The sequence below is a fragment of the Megalobrama amblycephala genome, linkage group LG11 (assembly GCF_018812025.1).
Source record: "Megalobrama amblycephala isolate DHTTF-2021 linkage group LG11, ASM1881202v1, whole genome shotgun sequence".
Lineage (NCBI taxonomy): Eukaryota > Metazoa > Chordata > Actinopteri > Cypriniformes > Xenocyprididae > Megalobrama > Megalobrama amblycephala.
The window spans coordinates 2,063,553-2,084,676 of NC_063054.1; the positions used below are offsets into that span (position 1 = coordinate 2,063,553).

The following is a 21,124-nucleotide window of genomic DNA, read 5'->3' on the forward strand; positions in this document are numbered from 1 at the left end:
TCTTGTAGCAGTATGACGTTTTGGCTTGGTTGACATATGCTCCTTTAACTCTGTCTGGAAACGATCAAGCTGCTCTTGGATCTCCTGTGCGGTCCATTTTTCTGGAGCTTTGAAGCGGAATACTGCAACAAGAGTGGAGTTGGGACAGTACTTCACGAACATCATGGCCGCTTCTTGACATGGATCCTCCATTCGTCGTCCGAGCCTCTTTAAAGCTTCCTCTGCGAGATCCACTGCCTTATTCAGCCGCACCCAGTATTCAACGGGATCTTCTCCTGCTAATGGAACAGTGCCATAGAAGTCAGCCAAGGGCATACAAGAATAATTAACATCACCAAAATGCTGCTTCAGAATGTCCATGATCACTTTTGGGTTCTCAACTGGATTTAGAGCTGAATTACAACGGAGAGTGACTCTGACGACATCTTTAGCTTTACCCATCAGTCTGCTTAAGATCTCTTGGTGCTGCTCTGCTAATGGTATTCCTCTTTTTCTCAGATACACGTCCATCAGCTCCTCCCATTCGCGCACACTAAGCTTGTCTGATGCATCACCACGGTACACTGGGGGCTCTTTTGCTTCACTCTGCATGACCAACCTCACTCCAGTCAAGTTAAGTGATGGTATTTCTGAGAATGTCTTGCTGGTACTTAACCTTGATGTTTGTGCACCTCTATTCTCTTCTTTACTATAACTAGCTTCCTTTTGAGATGCTAACATGGTCTGCCACACTTGTTGAGCAATGTGTGCTATCAAACCTTGCCAATTTGGATCTGTTATGTCTGGAACAGCTAATGGCACAGTGTCAGCTACTGGATTGGGATCTGGATTGGGATCGTGATCGATTACACGTGTGGAGCATAATACAGGGGATGTTCTTTTCACTTTACTTTCGCTCACAATGGGAGTAACTGGAGTTTCACCAAAAAACTTTCCCCTCCCAAGACCTAATCCTGTCATTGTCTCATCAAATTCGTCTACTTTTAGACTGAATGCCATGTTCAATTTCACAATAAAAATATTACAATTGAATATAAATTTATAAACAGAGTAAACTCTTGAAAAACTTCAGAAAATGTGAGAAAAATAGTCACTTGTATGAATGAATGCAAAAATCAGTACTAGAAATACCAAATGTCCGTTTGTTTTCTCAGTTCTTTGCTAGAAAAACAGTAAACCTCAATGCAGCGTCCCTCGGTGACCCAACTGACGTGGATCTGGAAGCAAATCTTCAAATCCGGGTCACGGCACCAATGTAACCGGTCCTCTGCTGACCGCCGTTACCACTATCTGCGTTGTGTGTAAGAAGACTCAGGACACTTCTGATGTGGTTCACCAAAAAAGGGATTTAATGTCAGCCAGAGCCAGCATTAACTTCACTCCATCTGTTGATTTATATGAATAAAGTTCATATCTCTCTCTTGTGGGTATTTCATAAGACAAACCTCTCCCCAGCATAACCAATGTGAACTCATTTTGTGTTACAATAGAAAAAAATAAACATTAACATTGAAACATTACAGCATTAACACAGTACAAAAGAATAAAAGGACATCAAAAGACAATAAAGAGTGAAATACCTGTTGATTTATATGAATAAAGTTCATATCTCTCTCTTGTGGGTGTTTCATAAGACAAACCTGTATGATATAACATTTGTTAGCTGATTGATAACTCTAAACCATGCGAATAGCATATCACGATATAACTTTATATTCTCAATCCACTCACGTATAAAACATACAACAGAACACTGCAAATAGTCTCAGTACTATTTACAATAAGATATTTAGTTGATTTATAAACTTTGTCAACTTATTTCACTCGTAAAATGCAGAGCTCAGAAAAACGCTTACCTCTCCCCAGCATAACCAATGTGAACTGGCGAGAGGCGCGCAGTCACTCGAAAATGGCGTCACAAAGCGCCAGAAGAAAATGTCAAAATAAAAGTCTCTAAATAGTGAACAGTAGAATCAACATATTACTCAAAGAAAACGGGAATAAATAAATATAAAATACATTTGAAGGATTTTAGTGAAAAGCAATGTGTAACATTCAAATTGTATTTACTTTAACTCGTTACACATTCAGTCTTAAAGTGACAGCAGCCTAATATTCTTGCTGTTTCTTTGTTATTAATGTTAACAAACAAAAAAAAAAAAAAAACATCTTCATCTACCATGTTCAAGAGAAAAGAAGATAGTGAGGAGAGCAGTCAGGAGGAAAGTGATGATGACAGCTTTTAGAATAAGTGTGATGCATAAAGTCCAGACCAAAAATGTTATGTGCACCCCTGGTTATGAAGCAATCTCATGTAGGCATTTTCCTTTGTGTTTTAAATAATGACCACTAGGAGGTGCTTTAGGCATATGTTTTCCTTTTGTTTGGTTTTTCCCTGAAGAAAAATACATTATCATTAAAACAAATGTAAAAGAGTGACACGTTCATTGTGTTTTACTGTCAGAGTTCCGTGTCTTTATTAAAATCAACACATTAATGATTTATCTCTCATCCACCTGCAATTTATTGGAATGTTATGTTTTATTACTCGGCCCGCCCGACCCATGGATTATCTCATGTGGATATAACGCAATCCACACATCACTAGCAAAATGTCCTGAGCGACTCTGTTTGAGACAAGCAAGTTTTAGGGCCAGAGTTAGGGCCTGGAACCACCTTTTCTGCAGTGGGAAGGGGCGAAATGGTTCAAGAATGGCATAGGCCTGGAACCTGCAACTGAACCATATCGAAAAGGGGTATCTGAGCATATGACTGCCTGACTAAGTTTTGTCAACAGCCAGAGGCGTCACAAAATTTGACGGCGGCGACTGCCTTATAATTCTCTATGCAGGAAAATCCCTGAGCATTAGAGACAATAAGACTCACTCATATTAAATGAAACGGCAGGCAGAACTAAAGGCAGAATTATTTTGGTGTGTTTTCTCAGTATCTCTAGGAAGAGGAAGAGCCAGAGATCTTCATCTGCAGAACCCAGCTGTGTGTCTATGAAGAGTGATGGATCCATGAATCCTCCTGTTCATTTCAGTGATGACCAGTGATGGGAATAATGGGGTTTAAATAAACGGCGTTACTAACGCCGTTACTTTTTTCAATAACGAGTAATCAAACGAATTACTTTTTCTCCCGTTACAACGCCGTTACCGTTACTGACAAAAAAAATGCAGCGTTACTATAATTGAGCTCACTGAAGCGCTTTTCATCTGAGTAGGCTCTCTCTCAGCCATAGGACCTGCAAAGTTATTTCTCTGGTGTGTGTTGGGGTTAGTCATACACAAATATAATTTTAAACTGATAATAATGTACGATGCTCTGTGTGTGTGTCTGTGAGCAAGCGAGCTGAGCGCGAGCTCAAACCAGATACCCTTTGTGACATGCTGGATCGAAAATATGTGAAATAAGTTTTTCTAGTCGACTAGTAGTTATTCATTTAAGCCAATAGTTGACTAATCACATTTATATTAATTTTATATCTTAAATATTGGAGAGAATAAACCATAATAATGATCGTAATACAGGCTAGCACTCAAGCGCTAAAGCTTGCCATAAAGAACCGGCAAAAGTAATTATTATGAATGTGACCAAAACAGCAAGGAGACATTTTAATTTATTAATAAAGTAATGTTTTCTGAATCAGTGTCGGCTGCGAAGATGAAGTTGACATTGCTGACTCTCATCATCTCCGCATATGGACGCGCCTAGAGAGAGAATGCACATTTCATTCGGATTAGGCTACATAATCAGAGAAGCCTATTTCTTTTCGATTTTAGATATTTCAAGCTTTCTATAGATATAGGCTATTTCTCATGTCTGCGAGGCAAGCAGCCTATACGCTGAGTTTTGGTTCATTTAGCCTTATAAGACGCGCTTCAGTTCACGCGCCAGTGATCGCGCCCGCGCCTGCCGTGATTATATTGTCTGCTATATTTGGTTCTTATTTATTAAATCCAGGCAATTGGTTGATGAAACATTGATTAAAATTAAGATACAATTTTTACAAAATGAAATTCACTTTAAAGAAAGGCTTTCTATAAAACAAAACTTAATGAAGTGGTAAAAATCATGTCTGACCCACTCCATGACTCCCGATATATTCCGCATCTTATCTCAGCTCAGCTACTTATGCTGTTCACTTTTCATAATCAAGTAAATGAATTTAAAACATAACATAGGACTATTTAAACATAAATATGAAGCTGCATTTTCTATGGCTACTAACACGTATAGTACAGTACAGAGAAATTTCATAAGCAAGAGTGGGTCATGAGTCACGAGTCGGATCAAGAATAATTTATTCTTAGAATTATATTTAATATTGGGGGAATTCAAGTTATTTGACATATTTTAATTTTTTAAAGTAACGCAATAGTTACTTTTCCTGGTAATTAGTTACTTTTATAATGATGTAACTTAGTTACTAACTTCGTTACTATTTGTGAGAAGTAACTAGTAACTATAACTAATTACTTTTTTAAAGTAACGTGCCCAACACTGGTGATGACGCAGTGACCTCTGACCCCAGGTGAGACACAAAATTGCAGATTTGTTCATGCAGGAATCTAATAATTTACAACCAACTGGTCAGATGTCTTGGTGTGAATATATAATTGAAAAGGGCTTTTTTTTTTTAAATTAAATATAGTATGCATGTGCTGCATGTTTCAGAATCACACACACATGGAGCTCATGATACAGTATTTTCAGAGCAGCTTGGTATCATACTATGAAACATTACTAAAGTATCATAAAAACTTAGTTTTGTAGCAAATGCTGCCCAGGGTTGGCTCGATAACACAATTTTGGCTTATACCATAGTATCAATATTAAATCAATAGCACATGATTCAAATGACATCACGTCTGCACTATAAGAGCTGTTCTACAACACTTTCACTTGCGTATCGGGACAGCTGATGGGAATGTTTGCCATGTCGTTTTAAGCCTTGTCAATTTAAATATGCAATTTTATATCATTCAGTAGTACTTGCATGCTTTTTGAGAGTCAGTTTTCTTTGCGTTTATACCAGGCCATGTGAGTGCAGGGCAGAGTGGAGTGGTAATATATTTCCTCTGGAGCAGAGAGAGCCTTTCTGAAGATTATGCTCCACAGAATGCCCTTTTGTGATATGCTGGTTTGAGAATATTTGAAATAAGCAACAGGTCTAAGGATACGGAGTTCAAATATTGTTTTAATGAAGTTTAATGAACATAAATGTGCAGTAAACACCAAAGTTAAGAATGAAGGAGACCTAAGTGAAAGGGAGTGTGGAGGGATTAGCAAAGCTTGATTTTATGAAAAATATGTGCTGAGCGCATTCCTCTCAATAACAAAAACACAACAAATATGACAGTGATGATGTTTGGTCTGATCATAGCAAGTTTGCACCAGCTCTGTGATTCAGCACTCTCCAGTCAAGTCACGTCACATTTATTTACACCACTTTATACAATATAGCCTATTGCTTTAAAACCACAAATATCATAACTATCTATTAGGGGTGTAACAGTTTTTGGTAAAAAAATTTGAACCATAACGTTCTGCACACAAGGTTCATCTCATATCTGACAATGCATGCGCATCTATAATGTGGTTTTTTGAAAATAAATAAAACAGACAGAGCTAGTAAGCATTGTTCTTGGTTTGCTTATTTATTAATTCCAGGCAATTGGTTGATGAAACATTTAAAATTAAGATACATATGAATTTCATTTGTATAAAAATAAAGGCTTTCTTCTGAACAAAACTTAATGAAGTGGTCAAAATCATGTCTTACCCATTCAATGTCTCACGACATTTGCGATCTCTCCAATATTGCGCATCTTATGATCCTATCTTACTTTGTTATTCACTTTTCATAATCAACGTAAATAAAAAAAAAAAATAATATAATATTTAAATATAAATATGAAACTAGATATGTTTTCTTTAATGGCTATAACAAGTCTAGTACAGTACAGAGAAATTTCATGTTGGAGCAGGATTTGAGCGAAAGCTGTTTTACCGGTGAGTGTGAGCGTTACATGAGTGGAGTTTTTGCTTTGGCCGTGAGCGATTGAGCGGAGTGGAATATTGAGCGAAGCTTCACACCGCTCCGCTCACATGCTCTGGCTCATATCCATCGCATGCAACATAAAATGGCCTCTCAAAGTTCTTTCTCACAGCTTATTTTGCTTACATGGTCAAATACACACAAAATTGTCAAAATGTCTGTCTTGGTGAGTATTCATGTAAACAGTATTCACGGTTATGTCTTAAGTGAGCATAAACAGTTGAGAAAGAGCTAGAGCTTTAGTGTTATTTAATTTACATGTGTGTGAATTGATCAGTGTTAAAAGTAAATAAAAGTCTAAATTGACACTCACCTGTTGATCTTTTAACTCTAAGTCAGGATGGGCAAAAGACAGATGCTGGGCAAAGTTTGATGTGTTTCCTACCAAGCAACACATGATTTATAGCAATGTGTCAGTTTGGGTAGCACACTGTCACATATCGGTGAATTTCAAAACAGCAGGTTATTAATTACCGAAATGAGAAAAATCATGATATCATAACGTTTGAAAAAAATATACTAATATTTTTCCTGTACCTGTTTACCACACAACCCTAATGCTGCTCCACACAAACTCAATCTCTGAAGGTGAATTGGGATTCAAAATCAACAAATCTCAAAATTGAAAGACTTAAGTTGAAGACTAAACTCAAACAGGCAGGCAGCAGGCAGAACTAAAGGTAGAGTCCAGACTTGTGTCTATGAAGAGTGATTTTTCCTTCTCTTAATTTCAGTGATGGAACAGAGACCTCTGACCCCAGGTGAGTGTAAACGTGTAGTGGGTGATTAAACTGATCTATGGGAGTCAAAAACACACTGATTGCACTCAAAGAGCTGAGTTAGGTGTTTATTTATTTATTTGTTTTCACCTCAAATATATGAACAAAAGTTGAAATGAAACTGAAATGAAAGACATTAATTATACAGACAATACAAGATTGACATCTGTATTGATTTACTATGTGATTTACATTTTATTTTATTTATACATTTAAATCCTCTATTTTACATACTTTTTAACCTGTTCTTTTTCTCATTTTTGTAGTTTCAGCAGAGTGGATAGAGATGATCAGACTGGAGACCTGCAGCAGGATTCTCCTCAACCAGTGAATGATGAACTACAGAGAGTCAAAGACCGACACAAAACCAGCATGAAGAACAAGTATGAGAGATTATTTGAGGGAATGAAACTCCAAGAGAATGAAACCCTCCTGAACAGGATCTACACACAGCTCTACATCATAGAGGGAGAGAGTGAAGGAGTGAATGAAGAACATGAGGTTTTACAGATGGAGAAAACAGCCAGAACACAACACTCACAAGACACTCCAATCTACTGCAATGACATCTTTAAAGCCTCACCTGAACCAGGATGTGAGGAGAAACACCAGATCAAGACTGTTCTTACTAAAGGAATAGCTGGAATCGGAAAAAACGTTTCTGTGCAGAAGTTCATTCTGGACTGGGCCGAGGGAAGAGCCAATCAGGATGTAGATTTCATGTTTGTGCTTCCATTTCGAGAGCTGAACTTGATACGAGATCATCAGTACAGTCTTCACAGACTTCTGCTGGACTTTCATCCTGAACTTCAAGATCTGAACTCAAAGATTTATGAGGAGTGTAAAGTTGTGTTCATCTTTGATGGTCTGGATGAAAGCAGAATGACACTGATGTTTTCAGATGATCAGGAAGTTTCTGATGTGACTGAGACTTCATCAGAGGGTGTGTTGATGTCAAAGAAAGTTTCTGATGTGAACGAGACTTCATCAGTGGATCTGTTGATGTCAAAGAAAGTTTCTGATCTGAACGAGACTTCATCAGAGGGTGTGTTGATGTCAAAGAAAGTTTCTGATGTGAACGAGACTTCATCAGTGGATCTGTTGATGTCAAAGAAAGTTTCTGATCTGAACGAGACTTCATCAGAGGGTGTGTTGATGTCAAAGAAAGTTTCTGATGTGAACGAGACTTCATCAGTGGATCTGTTGATGTCAAAGCTCATGAAAGGAGAGCTGCTTCCCTCTGCTCTCATCTGGATCACCTCCAGACCAGCAGCAGCCAATCAGATCCCCTCCAAATACATCAACCGTCTGACAGAGATTCAGGGATTCAATGAGCCTCAGAAGGAGGAATATTTCAGGAAGAGAATCAGTGACGAGCATCAAGCCAGCAGAATCATCTCACACATCAGAAGAGCAAGAAGCCTCCACATCATGTGCCACATACCCGTCTTCTGCTGGATCTCATCCACTGTGCTTCAGAAGCTCCTGAAAGAAGATCTGAGTGCAGAAATCCCTCAAACTCTGACTGAAATGTACATCCACTTCCTGCTGATTCAGATCAACATGAGGAATCAGAAGTATGAAGAGAGAGATCCAGAGAAACTCCTGCAGTCCAACAGAGAAGTGATTGTGAAACTTGCTGATGTGGCTTTCAGTCAGCTGATGAAGGGCAATGTGATGTTCTATGAGGAGGACCTGAGAGAGAGCGGCATAGACGTCACTGACGCCTCAGTGTATTCTGGGATTTGCACTGAGATCTTTAAGGAGGAATCTGTGATTCATCAGAGGAAAGTCTACAGCTTCATTCATCTGAGCGTTCAGGAGTTTCTCGCTGCTTTCTATTTTTTTTACTGCCATTTATTGAAGAATAAGAAACCACTGCATAAATACTCTGTATAGGTTACTAACATTAGTAGTAGATAGCGCCCTCTGGAGGCCAAATGGACAGCTGGATCTGTTCCTGCGGTTCCTGCTGGGCATCTCATTGGAGTCCAATCAGAGACTCTTACAGGATCTACTGACACACACAGATGAAAGCTCAGAGAACATCAGGAAAACCATAGAGTACATTCAACAGAAGATCAAAGATGGACATGAACTCTCAGCTGATCAATCCATCAATCTGTTCCTCTGTCTGCTGGAAGTGAAAGATCAGACTCTGTCCAGAGAGATTCAGGAGTTTATGAAATCAGACAAACACCCAGAGGAGAAATTCTCTCTGTCTCACTGCTCAACAATCGCCTACATGCTTCAGATATCAGAAGAGCCGCTGGATGAGCTGAACCCCATGAAATTCAACACATCAGATGAGGGGAGAAGAAGGCTGATACCAGCTGTGATCAACTGCAGAAAAGCTCTGTGAGTGTTAATTATTAACAAATGAAGAATCATGTTTAATAATGAATCTCGCACCATTTCCTAAATGAGAGGTTTTCTCCTAAATAACAAGCTTACCCCTGGTTTCACAGACAAGGCTTAAGCTAGTCCTAGACTAAAATGCATGTTTGAGTTTTTTTAATTGAAAGTAACTTGTACTGATAAATCTTAAAATATGTCAGTGCCATTGTTTTGTGTGAAGATGCACACCAGTAATTAGGGATGCACCGATAGGATTTTTTGGGGCCGATACCAATTTTTAACTATTTGTCACTTCCTCTCTTATTTGGAATTTTGTCATCAAAATAGAATGATCTTGAAAATATAATAGAAATATTTTGATCATGTTTTAAATTAGCAAAGTTAAAAAGACCTTTATTAAATTATACTTAATCAGGGTATCTTCAATTCATTCATTTTTTGATTTAATATGGAAATCGTCTCGGTTACGTATGTAACCCTCGTTCCCTGAAGGAGGGAACGGAGACGTACGTCAGTAGTGACCGACGAATTGGGATATCGCTAGAGAGCCCTATCAGCTTCGTGTGAACTAAAACAAGCCAATGGAATTGGCGTGCGATATTTGCATAATGCACACCGCCTCCGACAGGTGTATATAAATAGGAAGCAGATGCAATCGCACTCTGTTTTTCGCTGAGGAGACAACTGGTGTCCGCACAACAGCGAGGGTACAGAAACTGTGGCGACGGGACGTACTTCAGGGAACGAGGGTTACATACGTAACCGAGACGTTCCCTTTCAGTCGGTCACGTTCAACGTACGTCAGTAGTGACCGACGAATTGGGATCCCAAATAAAGCGCCACAGTTACGAAACCCCTTCCAGTGCCCAGTGCAAGCTCTAGCCACCCGTCGCACCAATTGGGACGGTGAAGGGGGCGAGCTTACGCCGAGAGAGTCTACTGCTGTTCCGACATACCCACTAAGTAAACTAGACTACACTGGGGAAGCGAACCCGTAGGGGACACTGCGGAGGCCACTACCTACCCAATGGGGGAGGAGTTTACGTGGAGAATACGCATATGGACTGGCCCGGGGGGCAGTACGCATATGGAGTCCCTGGGATGGCTCCACCTGGGTAGGGGGAGACTCATCTGACAGGTGACAGCAGAGCTGGCTCTGCTAAGGGAAAGACACGGACTCGCCGTAGGGAGTTTTAAACCATGGACAATTACACATATGGGACCGCTCACGTAGAGGAGTCACGACATATGGAACCCAGCCAACAGACAGCGTCAGCGACGGATGTAGGCCTGGCATCAGACACTCCGCAATGTCTGAGCCGAAGGGGGAGGCGGAGGAACTCGACAGGGTTTGCCAAGCGGGGAACATGACTGGAGTCAAAAGTATGCACGCATCCGGCCCAGGGGGGCGGGAATGGCATTGCAAGCCGACACTTAGAGCGGGTTCAACGTGTCTACCGGCTAGTGGAAGCGAGTACACGGGAAGATACCGGCTCTACACGTAGGCTATAGAATCTAGCGAACGTGTTAGGTGTCGCCCAGCCCGGAGCTCTACAGATATCTGTCAGCGAGGCGCCATGAGCCAACGCCCAGGAAGAGGCCATTCCTCTGGTGGAGTGGGCTCTCAACCCAAGTGGACAAGGCACGCCTTGGGAATCGTACGCCAAGGCGATGGCATCCACTATCCAGTGGGCCATCCTCTGCTTGGAGACAGCCTTTCCCTTCTGCTGGCCTCCGTAACAGACAAAGAGCTGATCTGAGGTCCTGAAGCTTCGCGTTCTGTCCACGTACACACGCAGAGCGCGGACGGGACAGAGCAAAGCTAGGGCTGGGTCTGCCTCCTCCGAGGGCAGCGCTTGCAGGTTCACTACCTGATCTCAGAAGGGAGTGGTAGGAACCTTGGGCACATATCCGGGCCGGGGTCTCAGGATGACATGAGAGTCACCGGGCCCGAATTCTAGGCACGATTCGTCGACCGAAAATGCGTGCAGATCCCCTACCCTCTTAAGCGAAGCCAGTGCAACCAGGAGGACGGTCTAGAGCAGGGGTCATCAACTATATTTGTCCAAGGGCCAGAATTTTTCACTGCAGACACTGTAAGGGCCAGATACTCGTAATATAAAATAAAATTCGAATTGTATCCTAATATGTTATTATTTGATATACTAATTCTAATTCCAAATTTATGTTACTTTTTACATATTACCTGTACTGCAGCAAGCCACCAGGGGCGATAGCGATATTTTAGGCTTCATATTCGTGAGGCTGTCAAGCTGTCCATCACTGTCACGCAATTGTGCGCAAATCCCAGGCAAGGAAAATTTTGACATTTGTGAAAAAATGAGCATGTGAAACAATAAAAGATGTTCAATGAGAGCAACGCGTTTATCGTCATTCTTGACTGAAGGCAGGCTATGGCACAAGCTACTTTTCAGAAGGCTTTTTTTTTTCATTAGATTTAAAAATAAAAAAACGGTTCTCATTCCCCCTTGAATAAGGCCGGCGACACACTGGCTGCGTGGCGTGTCCGTTTTTATTTCGGCTCCCATATTTAACAGGTTGGAGTTTGCACACTGAGACGCGCGTCTCAGGCGCGCTCGAGCCACGCAGAAAACGCGTGCATGCTAGAAATAGAACCGACGCGTGTTCCAGCCCTATGGTTCCAGCAACGGGAGTGTTCTCTGGCTCTGAGCTTGTGTTTTGTTGCTTTGACATTGTGGAAAATAGAATAATAGAAACAAAATGTATTAGCATTTTTACCCGTTATTATCAATCTAAATTAATCTTGTTTTTAATTTAACTTAATTTCATTTTTCTTTATTTAAATTTCGTTTTTTCTTTATTTAAATTTCGTTTTTTCTTTATTTAAATTTCGTTTTTCTTTATTTAAATCTACCCTTACTGTGCCAATTTGTTAGTCAGAAAAATATTAGACTACCTTAAAAGTATTGCTTAATTTAACAGACCTGTGTGTGTACGTTTTATATCACTAGTGCAGTGACCGTTCTCGGAGCATAAGCCCTGCCCGCGTGAGGTGCGCCGCTTCCCGCTCGCGCTGCTCTGACTGTAGTTTACTAAAAGTTTATTAATTCTGAATGTGTCGCGTCTCGCGTGTCCATCTATATTGCACCAAATGCGACACTGCACTCCCTTGTGAAGTCGATTGGATGAACGGTTCTCGAAATAATATAAATGCAAACGGACATACAGACACAGATTCCTGCCTTTATTAGAGAGAAAAATATGTTCAGCCCCTCTCTCCGAAGCTTCGAATAGTCGATGTTCATCAAAAAATGGTATTCGGACCAGCCCTAAACTTTTTCCTCTTACAAGGCTATTCCTGATTTCAGTATTATTCTGGGGGCCGGATGGAAATCTCTGGCGGGCCGGATTTGGCCCGCGGGCCGCCAGTTGACGTTGCATGGTCTAGAGAGACAGTACTTTTAACTCGACTGACTGCAGAGGCTCGAAGGGATGACCCCGGAGAGATGTAAGAACCAGGGTCAGATCTCAAGAGGGTATGGAGGAAGGGCGAGAAGGATTCAGTCTCCTCGCCCCCCTCAGGAACCTGACGATCAGATCGTGTTTCCCCAGGGACTTACCCTCAACTGCATGGTGATGTGCAGCGATAGCGGCGACATACACCTTGAGGGTGGAGGGAGACAGCCTTCGCTCCAAGCCCTCTTGCAGGAAGGAAAGCACAGATCTGACCGAGCATGATCGGGGGTCCTCTCAGCGAGAGGAGCACCATTCAACGAACAGGTTCCACTTCAGCGCATAGAGGCTCCTCGTGGAAGGAGCTCTAGCAGAAGTGATGGTGTCTACGACCGCTTGCGGGAGATCACTCAAAACCTCTGCATCCCGTCCAGGGACCACACGTGGAGGTTCCACAGGTCGGGACGCGGGTGCCATAGGGTGCCCCGTCTCTGAGTCAGGAGGTCCTTCCTCAGAGGAATCGGCCAAGGAGGGGCTGTCGTGAGGAGCATCAGGTCCGAAAACCAGGTCCGAGTGGGCCAATACGGAGCCACTAACAAGACCTGCTCCTCGTCCTCCCTGACCTTGCACAGGAGCTGTGCGAGAAGGCTCACTGGGGGAAATCCGTGCCAAGCGTGCCGCCGGTCAGGGAATAGAACCACTGGCAGTAGGCAGTTTCTGGGGAGGCAAACAGGTCTACCTGGGCCTCTCCGAAGTGCTGCCAGATCAGCTGGACCACCTGGGGATGGAGCCGCCACTCGCCCGCAAGTGGAGGCTGCCGTGACAGCTCGTCGGCTGCACGGTTGAGCACACCTGGGACATGAATGGCACGAAGCGACCTCAGATGCTTCTGACTCCATAACGAGATGGCGGGCGAGTTGCGACATGCAACGGGAGCGTAGACCACTTTGATGGTTGATGTACGCAACGGCTGCAGTGCTGTCCGAGCGGACCAGTATGTGCTTGTCTGACAGCAGCTTCTTGAAGCAGCCCAGTGCAAGACGTACTGCTAGCAACTCCAGGCAATTGATATGCCAATGCAGTTGAGGCCCCGTCCACAGACCCGACACTGCATGCCCGTTGTACGTGGCCCCCCATCCGGTGGCAGAGGCATCTGTGGAGACCACAGCGTGCCTGGACACCTGTTCCAGGGGCACTCCTGCCCGCAGGAACGAGGGGTCCGACCACCGGATGAGGGTGCGACGGCAGCTCGGTGTCACGGGGACACGGAGCGTACCGCGCTGCCACGCCCATCTCGGGACCCGGCCGTGGAGCCAGTGTTAAAGCGGCAGTGTTGCGTGACCGCGGCTGCAGATGCCATATGACCCAGGAGCCTCTGAAAAAGTTTCAGTGGGGCCGCTGTCCTGCGCTTGAGCGTACTCAGGCAGGTCAACACCGACTGGACGCGCTCCTCGGTGAGGAGCGCAGTCCGGGCGACCGAGTCTAGCTTGAGACCGAGATAAGAGATCCTCTGCCCGGGGGTGAGTTTGCTCTTGTCCCAGTTGACCCGAAGACCCAACCGGCTGAGGTGAGCTAGAACCATGTCCCTGTGTTCGCACAACTGCTCTCGCGAGCTGGCCAGGATCAACCAGTCGTCGAGATAGTTGAGAATACGAACGCCTTGTTCCTTGAGGGGAACAATGGCCGCCTCCGCAACCTTCGTGAAGACGCGGGGTGAAAGGGCCAGCCCGAAGGGTAGGACTTTGTACTGATGTGCTCGACCCTCGAACGCAAACCGTAGGAAGGGTCTGAGGCGAGGCAGAATCGAGACATGAAAGTACGCGTCCTTCAGGTCGATCGCTGCAAACCAATCCTGGGGACGGACGCATTCGAAAATGCGCTTCTGCGTGAGCATCTTGAACGGCAACTTGTGAAGGTACCGGCTCAGGACGCCCAGATCCAGGATTGGCCATAGCCCACCGCCCTTTTTGGTACAATGAAGTAGGGGCTGTAAAATCCCGACTTCATATCGGCTGGAGGGACCGGCTCGATTGCATCCTTCGCCAGGAGGACAGCAATCTCCGCCCGGAGAACAGGTGCATTGTCCAGTGACACCTGAGTGTAGTGGACACCCCTGAAAACCGGGGAACGCCGGGCGAACTGAATCGCATAGCCGAGTCTGATGGTACGAATGAGCCAGCTGGACGGGCTGGGGAGCTATCCACGCTTCCAGACACCGAGCCAGCGGGACCAAAGACACCACAGGCGCATCGGGGGTGGGGCAGCGAGGCAGAGTACAGGGACCCGACTCGGACGGCATGGGAGCGGCCCGGAGTGTGGTCAGACTCTGCGAGGCAGCAGTGCGTATGGGAGACGGCGCACGGGGCGCGGCCTGCACCATCACACTGCCACCTGCTGGCGATGTGAGGGGGGGCTGCGCGTGACAAGGCAGGGCCTCGCACGCTGACAACCGCCAGCAGAGTACGGGGACCCGAACCACCACACTGGAACCTGGATGGTGAAGTGAGAGAGGGCTGAGAGCGGCAAGGCGGGGCCTTGCACACTACCAGCCACACCCTCTTGGGACCTGGAGGATCAGATAACAGTTCTATTCGTGGGTACCGCTGGACTCCTCCGGGGAAAGAACTGTTTACTTCAGCTTCAGGTCGCCATATCCCCAGGACCGCCTCCCGCTAACCAACTGGGTTGGCTGCGGGGGGAGCGGGCTGGGTTTTAGGCCAGCTTGTGAGATGAGTGCGTCGAGAAAGTGTACTTTGACAACGACACATCCCAGCAAGACTAGCCAGGGGTGTTTCCGGACCACCACAGTAGACATTGTCTGGCCAGGGGCCTGCGCTATGACCTGGTTCTTTTCTTTTATCATGCGTAGCTCTACCCTGACTCAGAACTACCCACATGCAATGAGTGCTTTGGCATACCACGGACTTGCCAGGGGCCAAGACCCATGCAGGGCAGAGGTGGTGTACCCGTAGCACTGCCACCCCACCCTAAAGGGTAGTGAGAGAGAAAAAACTTGTAATGCAGATTATGGCCCCTTTGGCGTACCATATATGACACCAAAGAGGCTACAAACTGCCAAGTTTTTCCATGCACGTCTGGGCTAAAGACAGGGGCGGGGCAAGGCGAGTACGCGTCGCACAACGCCCCCAGGGGCCCGGGAAAGCATGGTTGTCAAGTCTGAATCTGATTCAGCATGAGCACATCACAACTGTGGGACGCTCAGCATCATCTTCATGTTCAGAGCCCAACAATACTCTCTCCAATGTAGCAGTCGACATCTGATCCTCTGCTGGAGCCCAGACTAAGACGCTAGGTCCCTCATGAGAAGGACCAGCAATCCAAGCAGAAGCTACCAACCATGTTGGACAGTGAACGTGGCCGTCCAACTGGACGACACACGGCGCACTGGGCGCCGACGTGGCCATGTTGTACTAAACATGAACCACCCACGTACATAGTCACAGCATGTTTGCGATGCACTAGAGGAGTGGGGGGCCCACGGAGAATGACTCGGCAGGTATTGCCCCACTGTGATCCTCTGGTCACCCAGGCTTATTAACCAAAGTAGTATTTTTCTGATTCAGAAAAATAAACTAGATCGGGGAATAAGTGAGGGGACTCCACCTCATTAAAGGCGCTCGAGTCTTGACCGTGCATCTAGAGCGCCAGACAACGCGCAGGGTTGCCATGGCAACGCGCGCTGTCAGCCGGCAGCTCGACGGCACATGGCGCGCTGAACGCTCAAGCCCTTACGAGAAAGGCGAGACAAACAACGCGCCGACGTGGGCATATTCTCATAAGAGAATATGAACCACCCACAAACACAGTCTCAGCACGCTAAGCAGACATGAGAGAAAGTGATTGTGGCCGTCAATGAGGATAGGAAACGACCGCCTCCAGAAACGCACAGACAGAATGACGTCTTGAAAAAGACGCAGTGTCTGTCTGTGAAGCTCTTTTAGAAGGGGAAGAGTCAGCTCTCTCGTGCTGAAGCACACAGGGAGTGACGCAATGTGTTCGGGTACACCACTCCCCGAACACACCGGGAGGAACCGGCCCAAATCGCAACATACAACTGCGTTTTATATGGGAATTCAGTTGCTGTTAAAACAGCAGTTGAGAGCTTAGCTCAGGCTCCCCGGGAAGCTCGCGACCTCGCTGTTGTGCCTTAACGCCAACACAAACAGACGCTGAATCTCCAAGGCTGTTTAGTTTCACTCTTGTGAAGTCTGAAGCTGGACACCAACTGTTGGCTCCGAAGCGAAAGACAGAGTGCGATTGCATCTGCTTCCTATTTATATACACCTGTCGGAGGCGGTGCGCATTATGCAAATATCGCACGCCAATTCCATTGGCTTGTTTTAGTTCACTCGAAGCTGATAGGGCTCTCTAGCGATATCCCAATTCGTCGGTCACTACTGACATACGTCGAACGTGACCGACTGAAAGGGAACAGAAAAATTAGAAAATGGTACTTTTTTCATTTTACATTTTTAAAAAGAAAATGAAAAAAAAAAAATTGGCTTGATTTTTCATTTTTTTCATTCTGGGGTTGGAAACGTATAATCAGCTTGAATATTCGATCTCTACATGTGGGCGGGAATGAAACGCCTCTTTCCGCTGATTGGTCAACCAGACGTCGAACCATGTCATCATCAGTTGTTCATCGGTTCAGCTCAACAGAATAAAAGTCCCTTGCTCTACAGCTGTACGTATTCTTAATGTGTTTATTCTACGTTTCATCTCTTTCTCATCAAATAGCCAGACTAGTGAATGGCTTGACACAAATCGTTCTGATGCAGAGTCAGGGCTTAATTCTGTGTAGACATTAATTCATCACGTGAAATATTAGTTTATCTCATAAATATTAATTTACTTTGCAGCTGCACACAACAACCCCCAGCCTACAACTTTGATACATTGAGTGTAAAAATGTCTTTTGTTTTAGACAACATGGGATGGATTTGAAATGATAGATAGGCTATGAAAAAATATATATATATATTTGTGTATTTTACAGTCACAGCATATCTATTAGGCCTATTCTATTTAAAAAACAGGCATTGTGCAAACGTTGTAGAATGGGGGTAATTGTGTGCAGCTGCAAAGTAAATTAATATTTCATGAGAAAGGGATAAAATGTAGAATAAACGCGTTAAGAATCCGTACAGCTGTAGAGCAAGGGACTTTTATTCTGTTGAGCTGAACCGATGAACAACTGATGATGACATAGTTTGACATCTGGTTGACCAATCAGCAGAAAGAGGCGTTTCATTCCCGCCCACATGTAGAGATAGAATATTCAAACTGCTTATTTGTTTCCAACCCCAGAACGAAAAAAGAAAAATCAAGCCAGTTTTTTTCGTTTTTGCGTCCATTCGTTTTTCCTTTTTTAAACCAGAAATGAAATATGGAAAATGCGGTTTCTTTGTTTTTTATTTTAACACTGATGAATAGAATTAGCAGATACAAGCTAATTTTCTTTATCTAAGGTTATTATTTTGTGAAAAATAATATAAATGATATACAACTTGTTTTTTAATATGTAAAAATGCTAAATTTAATTTCCAGTGTTTCTCGTCATACACACAGACGCTAAAGCGCCCTCTAGTTTTCCTCTGGCGTCAATAGAATGACTCGCTTCAAGAGCCTGCCTAAATGACATTGATTAATTTTAATTCGTTAAATTACTATTATTATTATTTTAACCTTTATATTTTAACCTAAACATTACATTTCTAAACCTTATAGCCTCTTGTTTAGCGCTCTAACATTATCGAGTTCCCGCTTGTGATCTCAAACCCGTCATTTTGCTTTTTACTCTGTTTTATATGAATAAAGGCCAAAACGCCATCTAAATTACTGTGACTTTTTCGTCTGGCTCTGTTAGGTGTTTTATATTGTTTTATATTGAGAAATGTTTGGGATTAGGAGTCACTTTATAGCTGCTATGCTGTTCAAATTTAAAATATAGGCTACCAACATTTGTTGTGATGACAAAATTATACCCCAATATGTGATTTTGTGAAGACAAAATTCCCATGCCCTTTGCCTCAGTGGAGGTTTGATATAAAATATTTCTCAATTCTCATTGAAAGCAATGCGTTAAGGATGCGTCGCTGGACAAACCGCTTTATGTGGCTTAATCCTACTAAAACAACAACCAGAGAGAAACTATTTTCTCACACATTTTCTTGTCATCAACAGCATCTAAGGATAAGACAATGGCAACGTAAACAAAGTGGAAGGACAATATTTTTATGTTAAGCGTTTCTAACGCATTTTCTTCATACCTCTGTTTTATTTTCAAGGAAAAAGCTTAACGTGTTATTGTGTTCATAGTGGGCTGCTTGTAAGGTGTAGTGAATTTGCTCCTCCAATATCACCTACATTAAGCCACATTAAGCATTTTTCACGTTAAGCGCTTAGAATATCCTGCTTCGTTGGGCGTGTTTGCCACCAGTATATCATTCTCTTGGACATGCGCCAGTATCAGACCCCTCGTGAGTGAGAATGGGGTCAAAATCAAGTCAAGTATTATCATGTTTCAGAGACATAGCTCTCGAAAGTGTGGGAGAAACAACAATTTTACAAAAGAAAATTTGTAAATTGACATTTCTTTGACTTTATCTGTCCTTTTTTAATTTTGGTTTATAAAGATGCTAAACGTAATAAACAAAAATCTGAAAAGAAGTCAGTTGTTACATTCACGCCTTCCTGGACTCCAGTTCCCAGAATCCTCCTGTTTTTCACACCTGTCTTCACTTCCCTCATCAGTCTTCCCGCCATCTCCCGGATTCTCTGTACCTGTTGTTTCTCGTCAGCACTCCCTTTAAGTTGGACTCACTCCCTGCACTCCTTGTCTATGATATTGTTTGATACATGTGTGTAACGCTGTTGTTCTGCTCCTGGTTATAATTAAAGCCTGTCTTATTGTGGATTTCCGTATTCGCTTCATCTATCAGCAACGCACGTAACAGAATCACAGACCTTACCGCTGGAAATCCACAAAGTAAGGATGGGCTTGTTCATTGTCTCCGAGGCTTCTACTTCTCCCGTGCCTCCCACGCAAGTTTCTGCCGCGGATCGCCTCATTGGGCTCCTGCAGGAAGGTCGTTCGCTGGAGAGGTATGTGGAGGAGTTTGTCGAGTTGGCTTATCTGACGAATTGGCCAGATGCCTGTTTAAATGCCCTTTTTCTGGAGGGGCTGGATGAGAGCACGATCCGTTTTAAAGAACCTTCCGATTATCTTTCCTTAGGTGATACGATTAATCTGATTTTGCCTTTAAATTGTTCTAAGTTTGTTATCGCAGAGGTTCTTGATAAATCATGCGATCCTCATCCAGTCGCCCCAGAAACACGGGCGGCCTGGCCGGTTCGTCAATCTCCATCTTCCTCCGCATGCCCCTCCAGTGAGCTTTTCCTAGGTGTCCTGCCGGACCCAAACCCCAGAATGGCCGATGAAAAATCCTCCGCTGGGCCCAGACGGCCTAAGAGGAAGAAGAAGAGGGCCAAACTGCCCAAGTTTCCTGTGTTTTCTGCCTCCACGCAGCCTGAGTTTCCTGAGTTTTCTGCCTTCGTGCAGCCCAAGTTCCCTGAGTTTTCTGCCTCCATGCAGCCCAAGTTCCCTGAGTTTTCTGCTTCTGTGAAGCCCCAGTTTCCTGAGCTTTTTGCCGCAAATCAGCCCAAAATGCCAGTTTTTGAGGAAAATTACTGGTTAATAGACTTTTGGGCTGATCCAGCTGCCAGTTCCCTCGAGTCCGCTCCATGCACCGCCGAGCCTGCTCCAAGCACCGCCGAGCCCGCTCCAAGCACCGCCGAGCCCGCTCCAGCCCTCGCCGAGCCCGCTCCAGCCCTCGCCAAGCCCGCTCCAGCCCTCGCCAAGCCTGCTCCAGCCTGTCACGAGCCAGCTCCAGCCTGTCATGAAGCCACTCCAGCCGCCGCTGCCGAGCCAGCCCCAGCTACAGCTGACATATTTTAATGCTCACCATAGCATTTAAAAATACAACAACCATTCGTTTTTTGTTCTTCTTGACGTGGTTAAAAAACGAAAAAGGAATGGACGCAAAGGAACACGGACCCAGAAGATACCTTGTTTTTTTTTTGTTTTGTTTTTTTAAAAAAAACAAGATTTAGGCTTGATTTTTTTTTTTTTTTTTGGTTCACAGTTTAAAAAATGGATAAATGACTTCAAAATTCATTTTGCGCATGTGGGTGGTCCTGAGACACCCCCTTCCACCGATTGGTCAAGCAAATACGGTCATGTGACTTAGCTGTCATAGCAATATCAGCTGTCGCTCAGGTTTGTTCAACAAAATAATAGTCCTCTAGCTCTGTTGTTATAGCAGTACCGCTTCTTAAACTGTACAGGGCATGTTCTTTCTTCTGTGCAACTTAACTTAGCAAGTTTCACAGAAATATAAGAAATATTAAATATTATTCTGCACCCAGAAGAATTTTTCAATGAACTGCCATTATGGGGTAA

General features: G+C 44.1%; 1 protein-coding gene across 1 annotated transcript in view; it reads left to right on the top strand.

Moving 5' to 3' along the window:
- Positions 1-21,124, top strand: part of LOC125278895 (NACHT, LRR and PYD domains-containing protein 3-like) — a 52,846-nt gene that overhangs the window by 11,881 nt on the left and 19,841 nt on the right. The window contains 3 exon segments of the mRNA XM_048208297.1: positions 6,802-6,828; positions 7,113-8,729; positions 8,731-9,204. Coding sequence (XP_048064254.1) covers positions 6,802-6,828; positions 7,113-8,729; positions 8,731-9,204 — 2,118 coding nt within the window.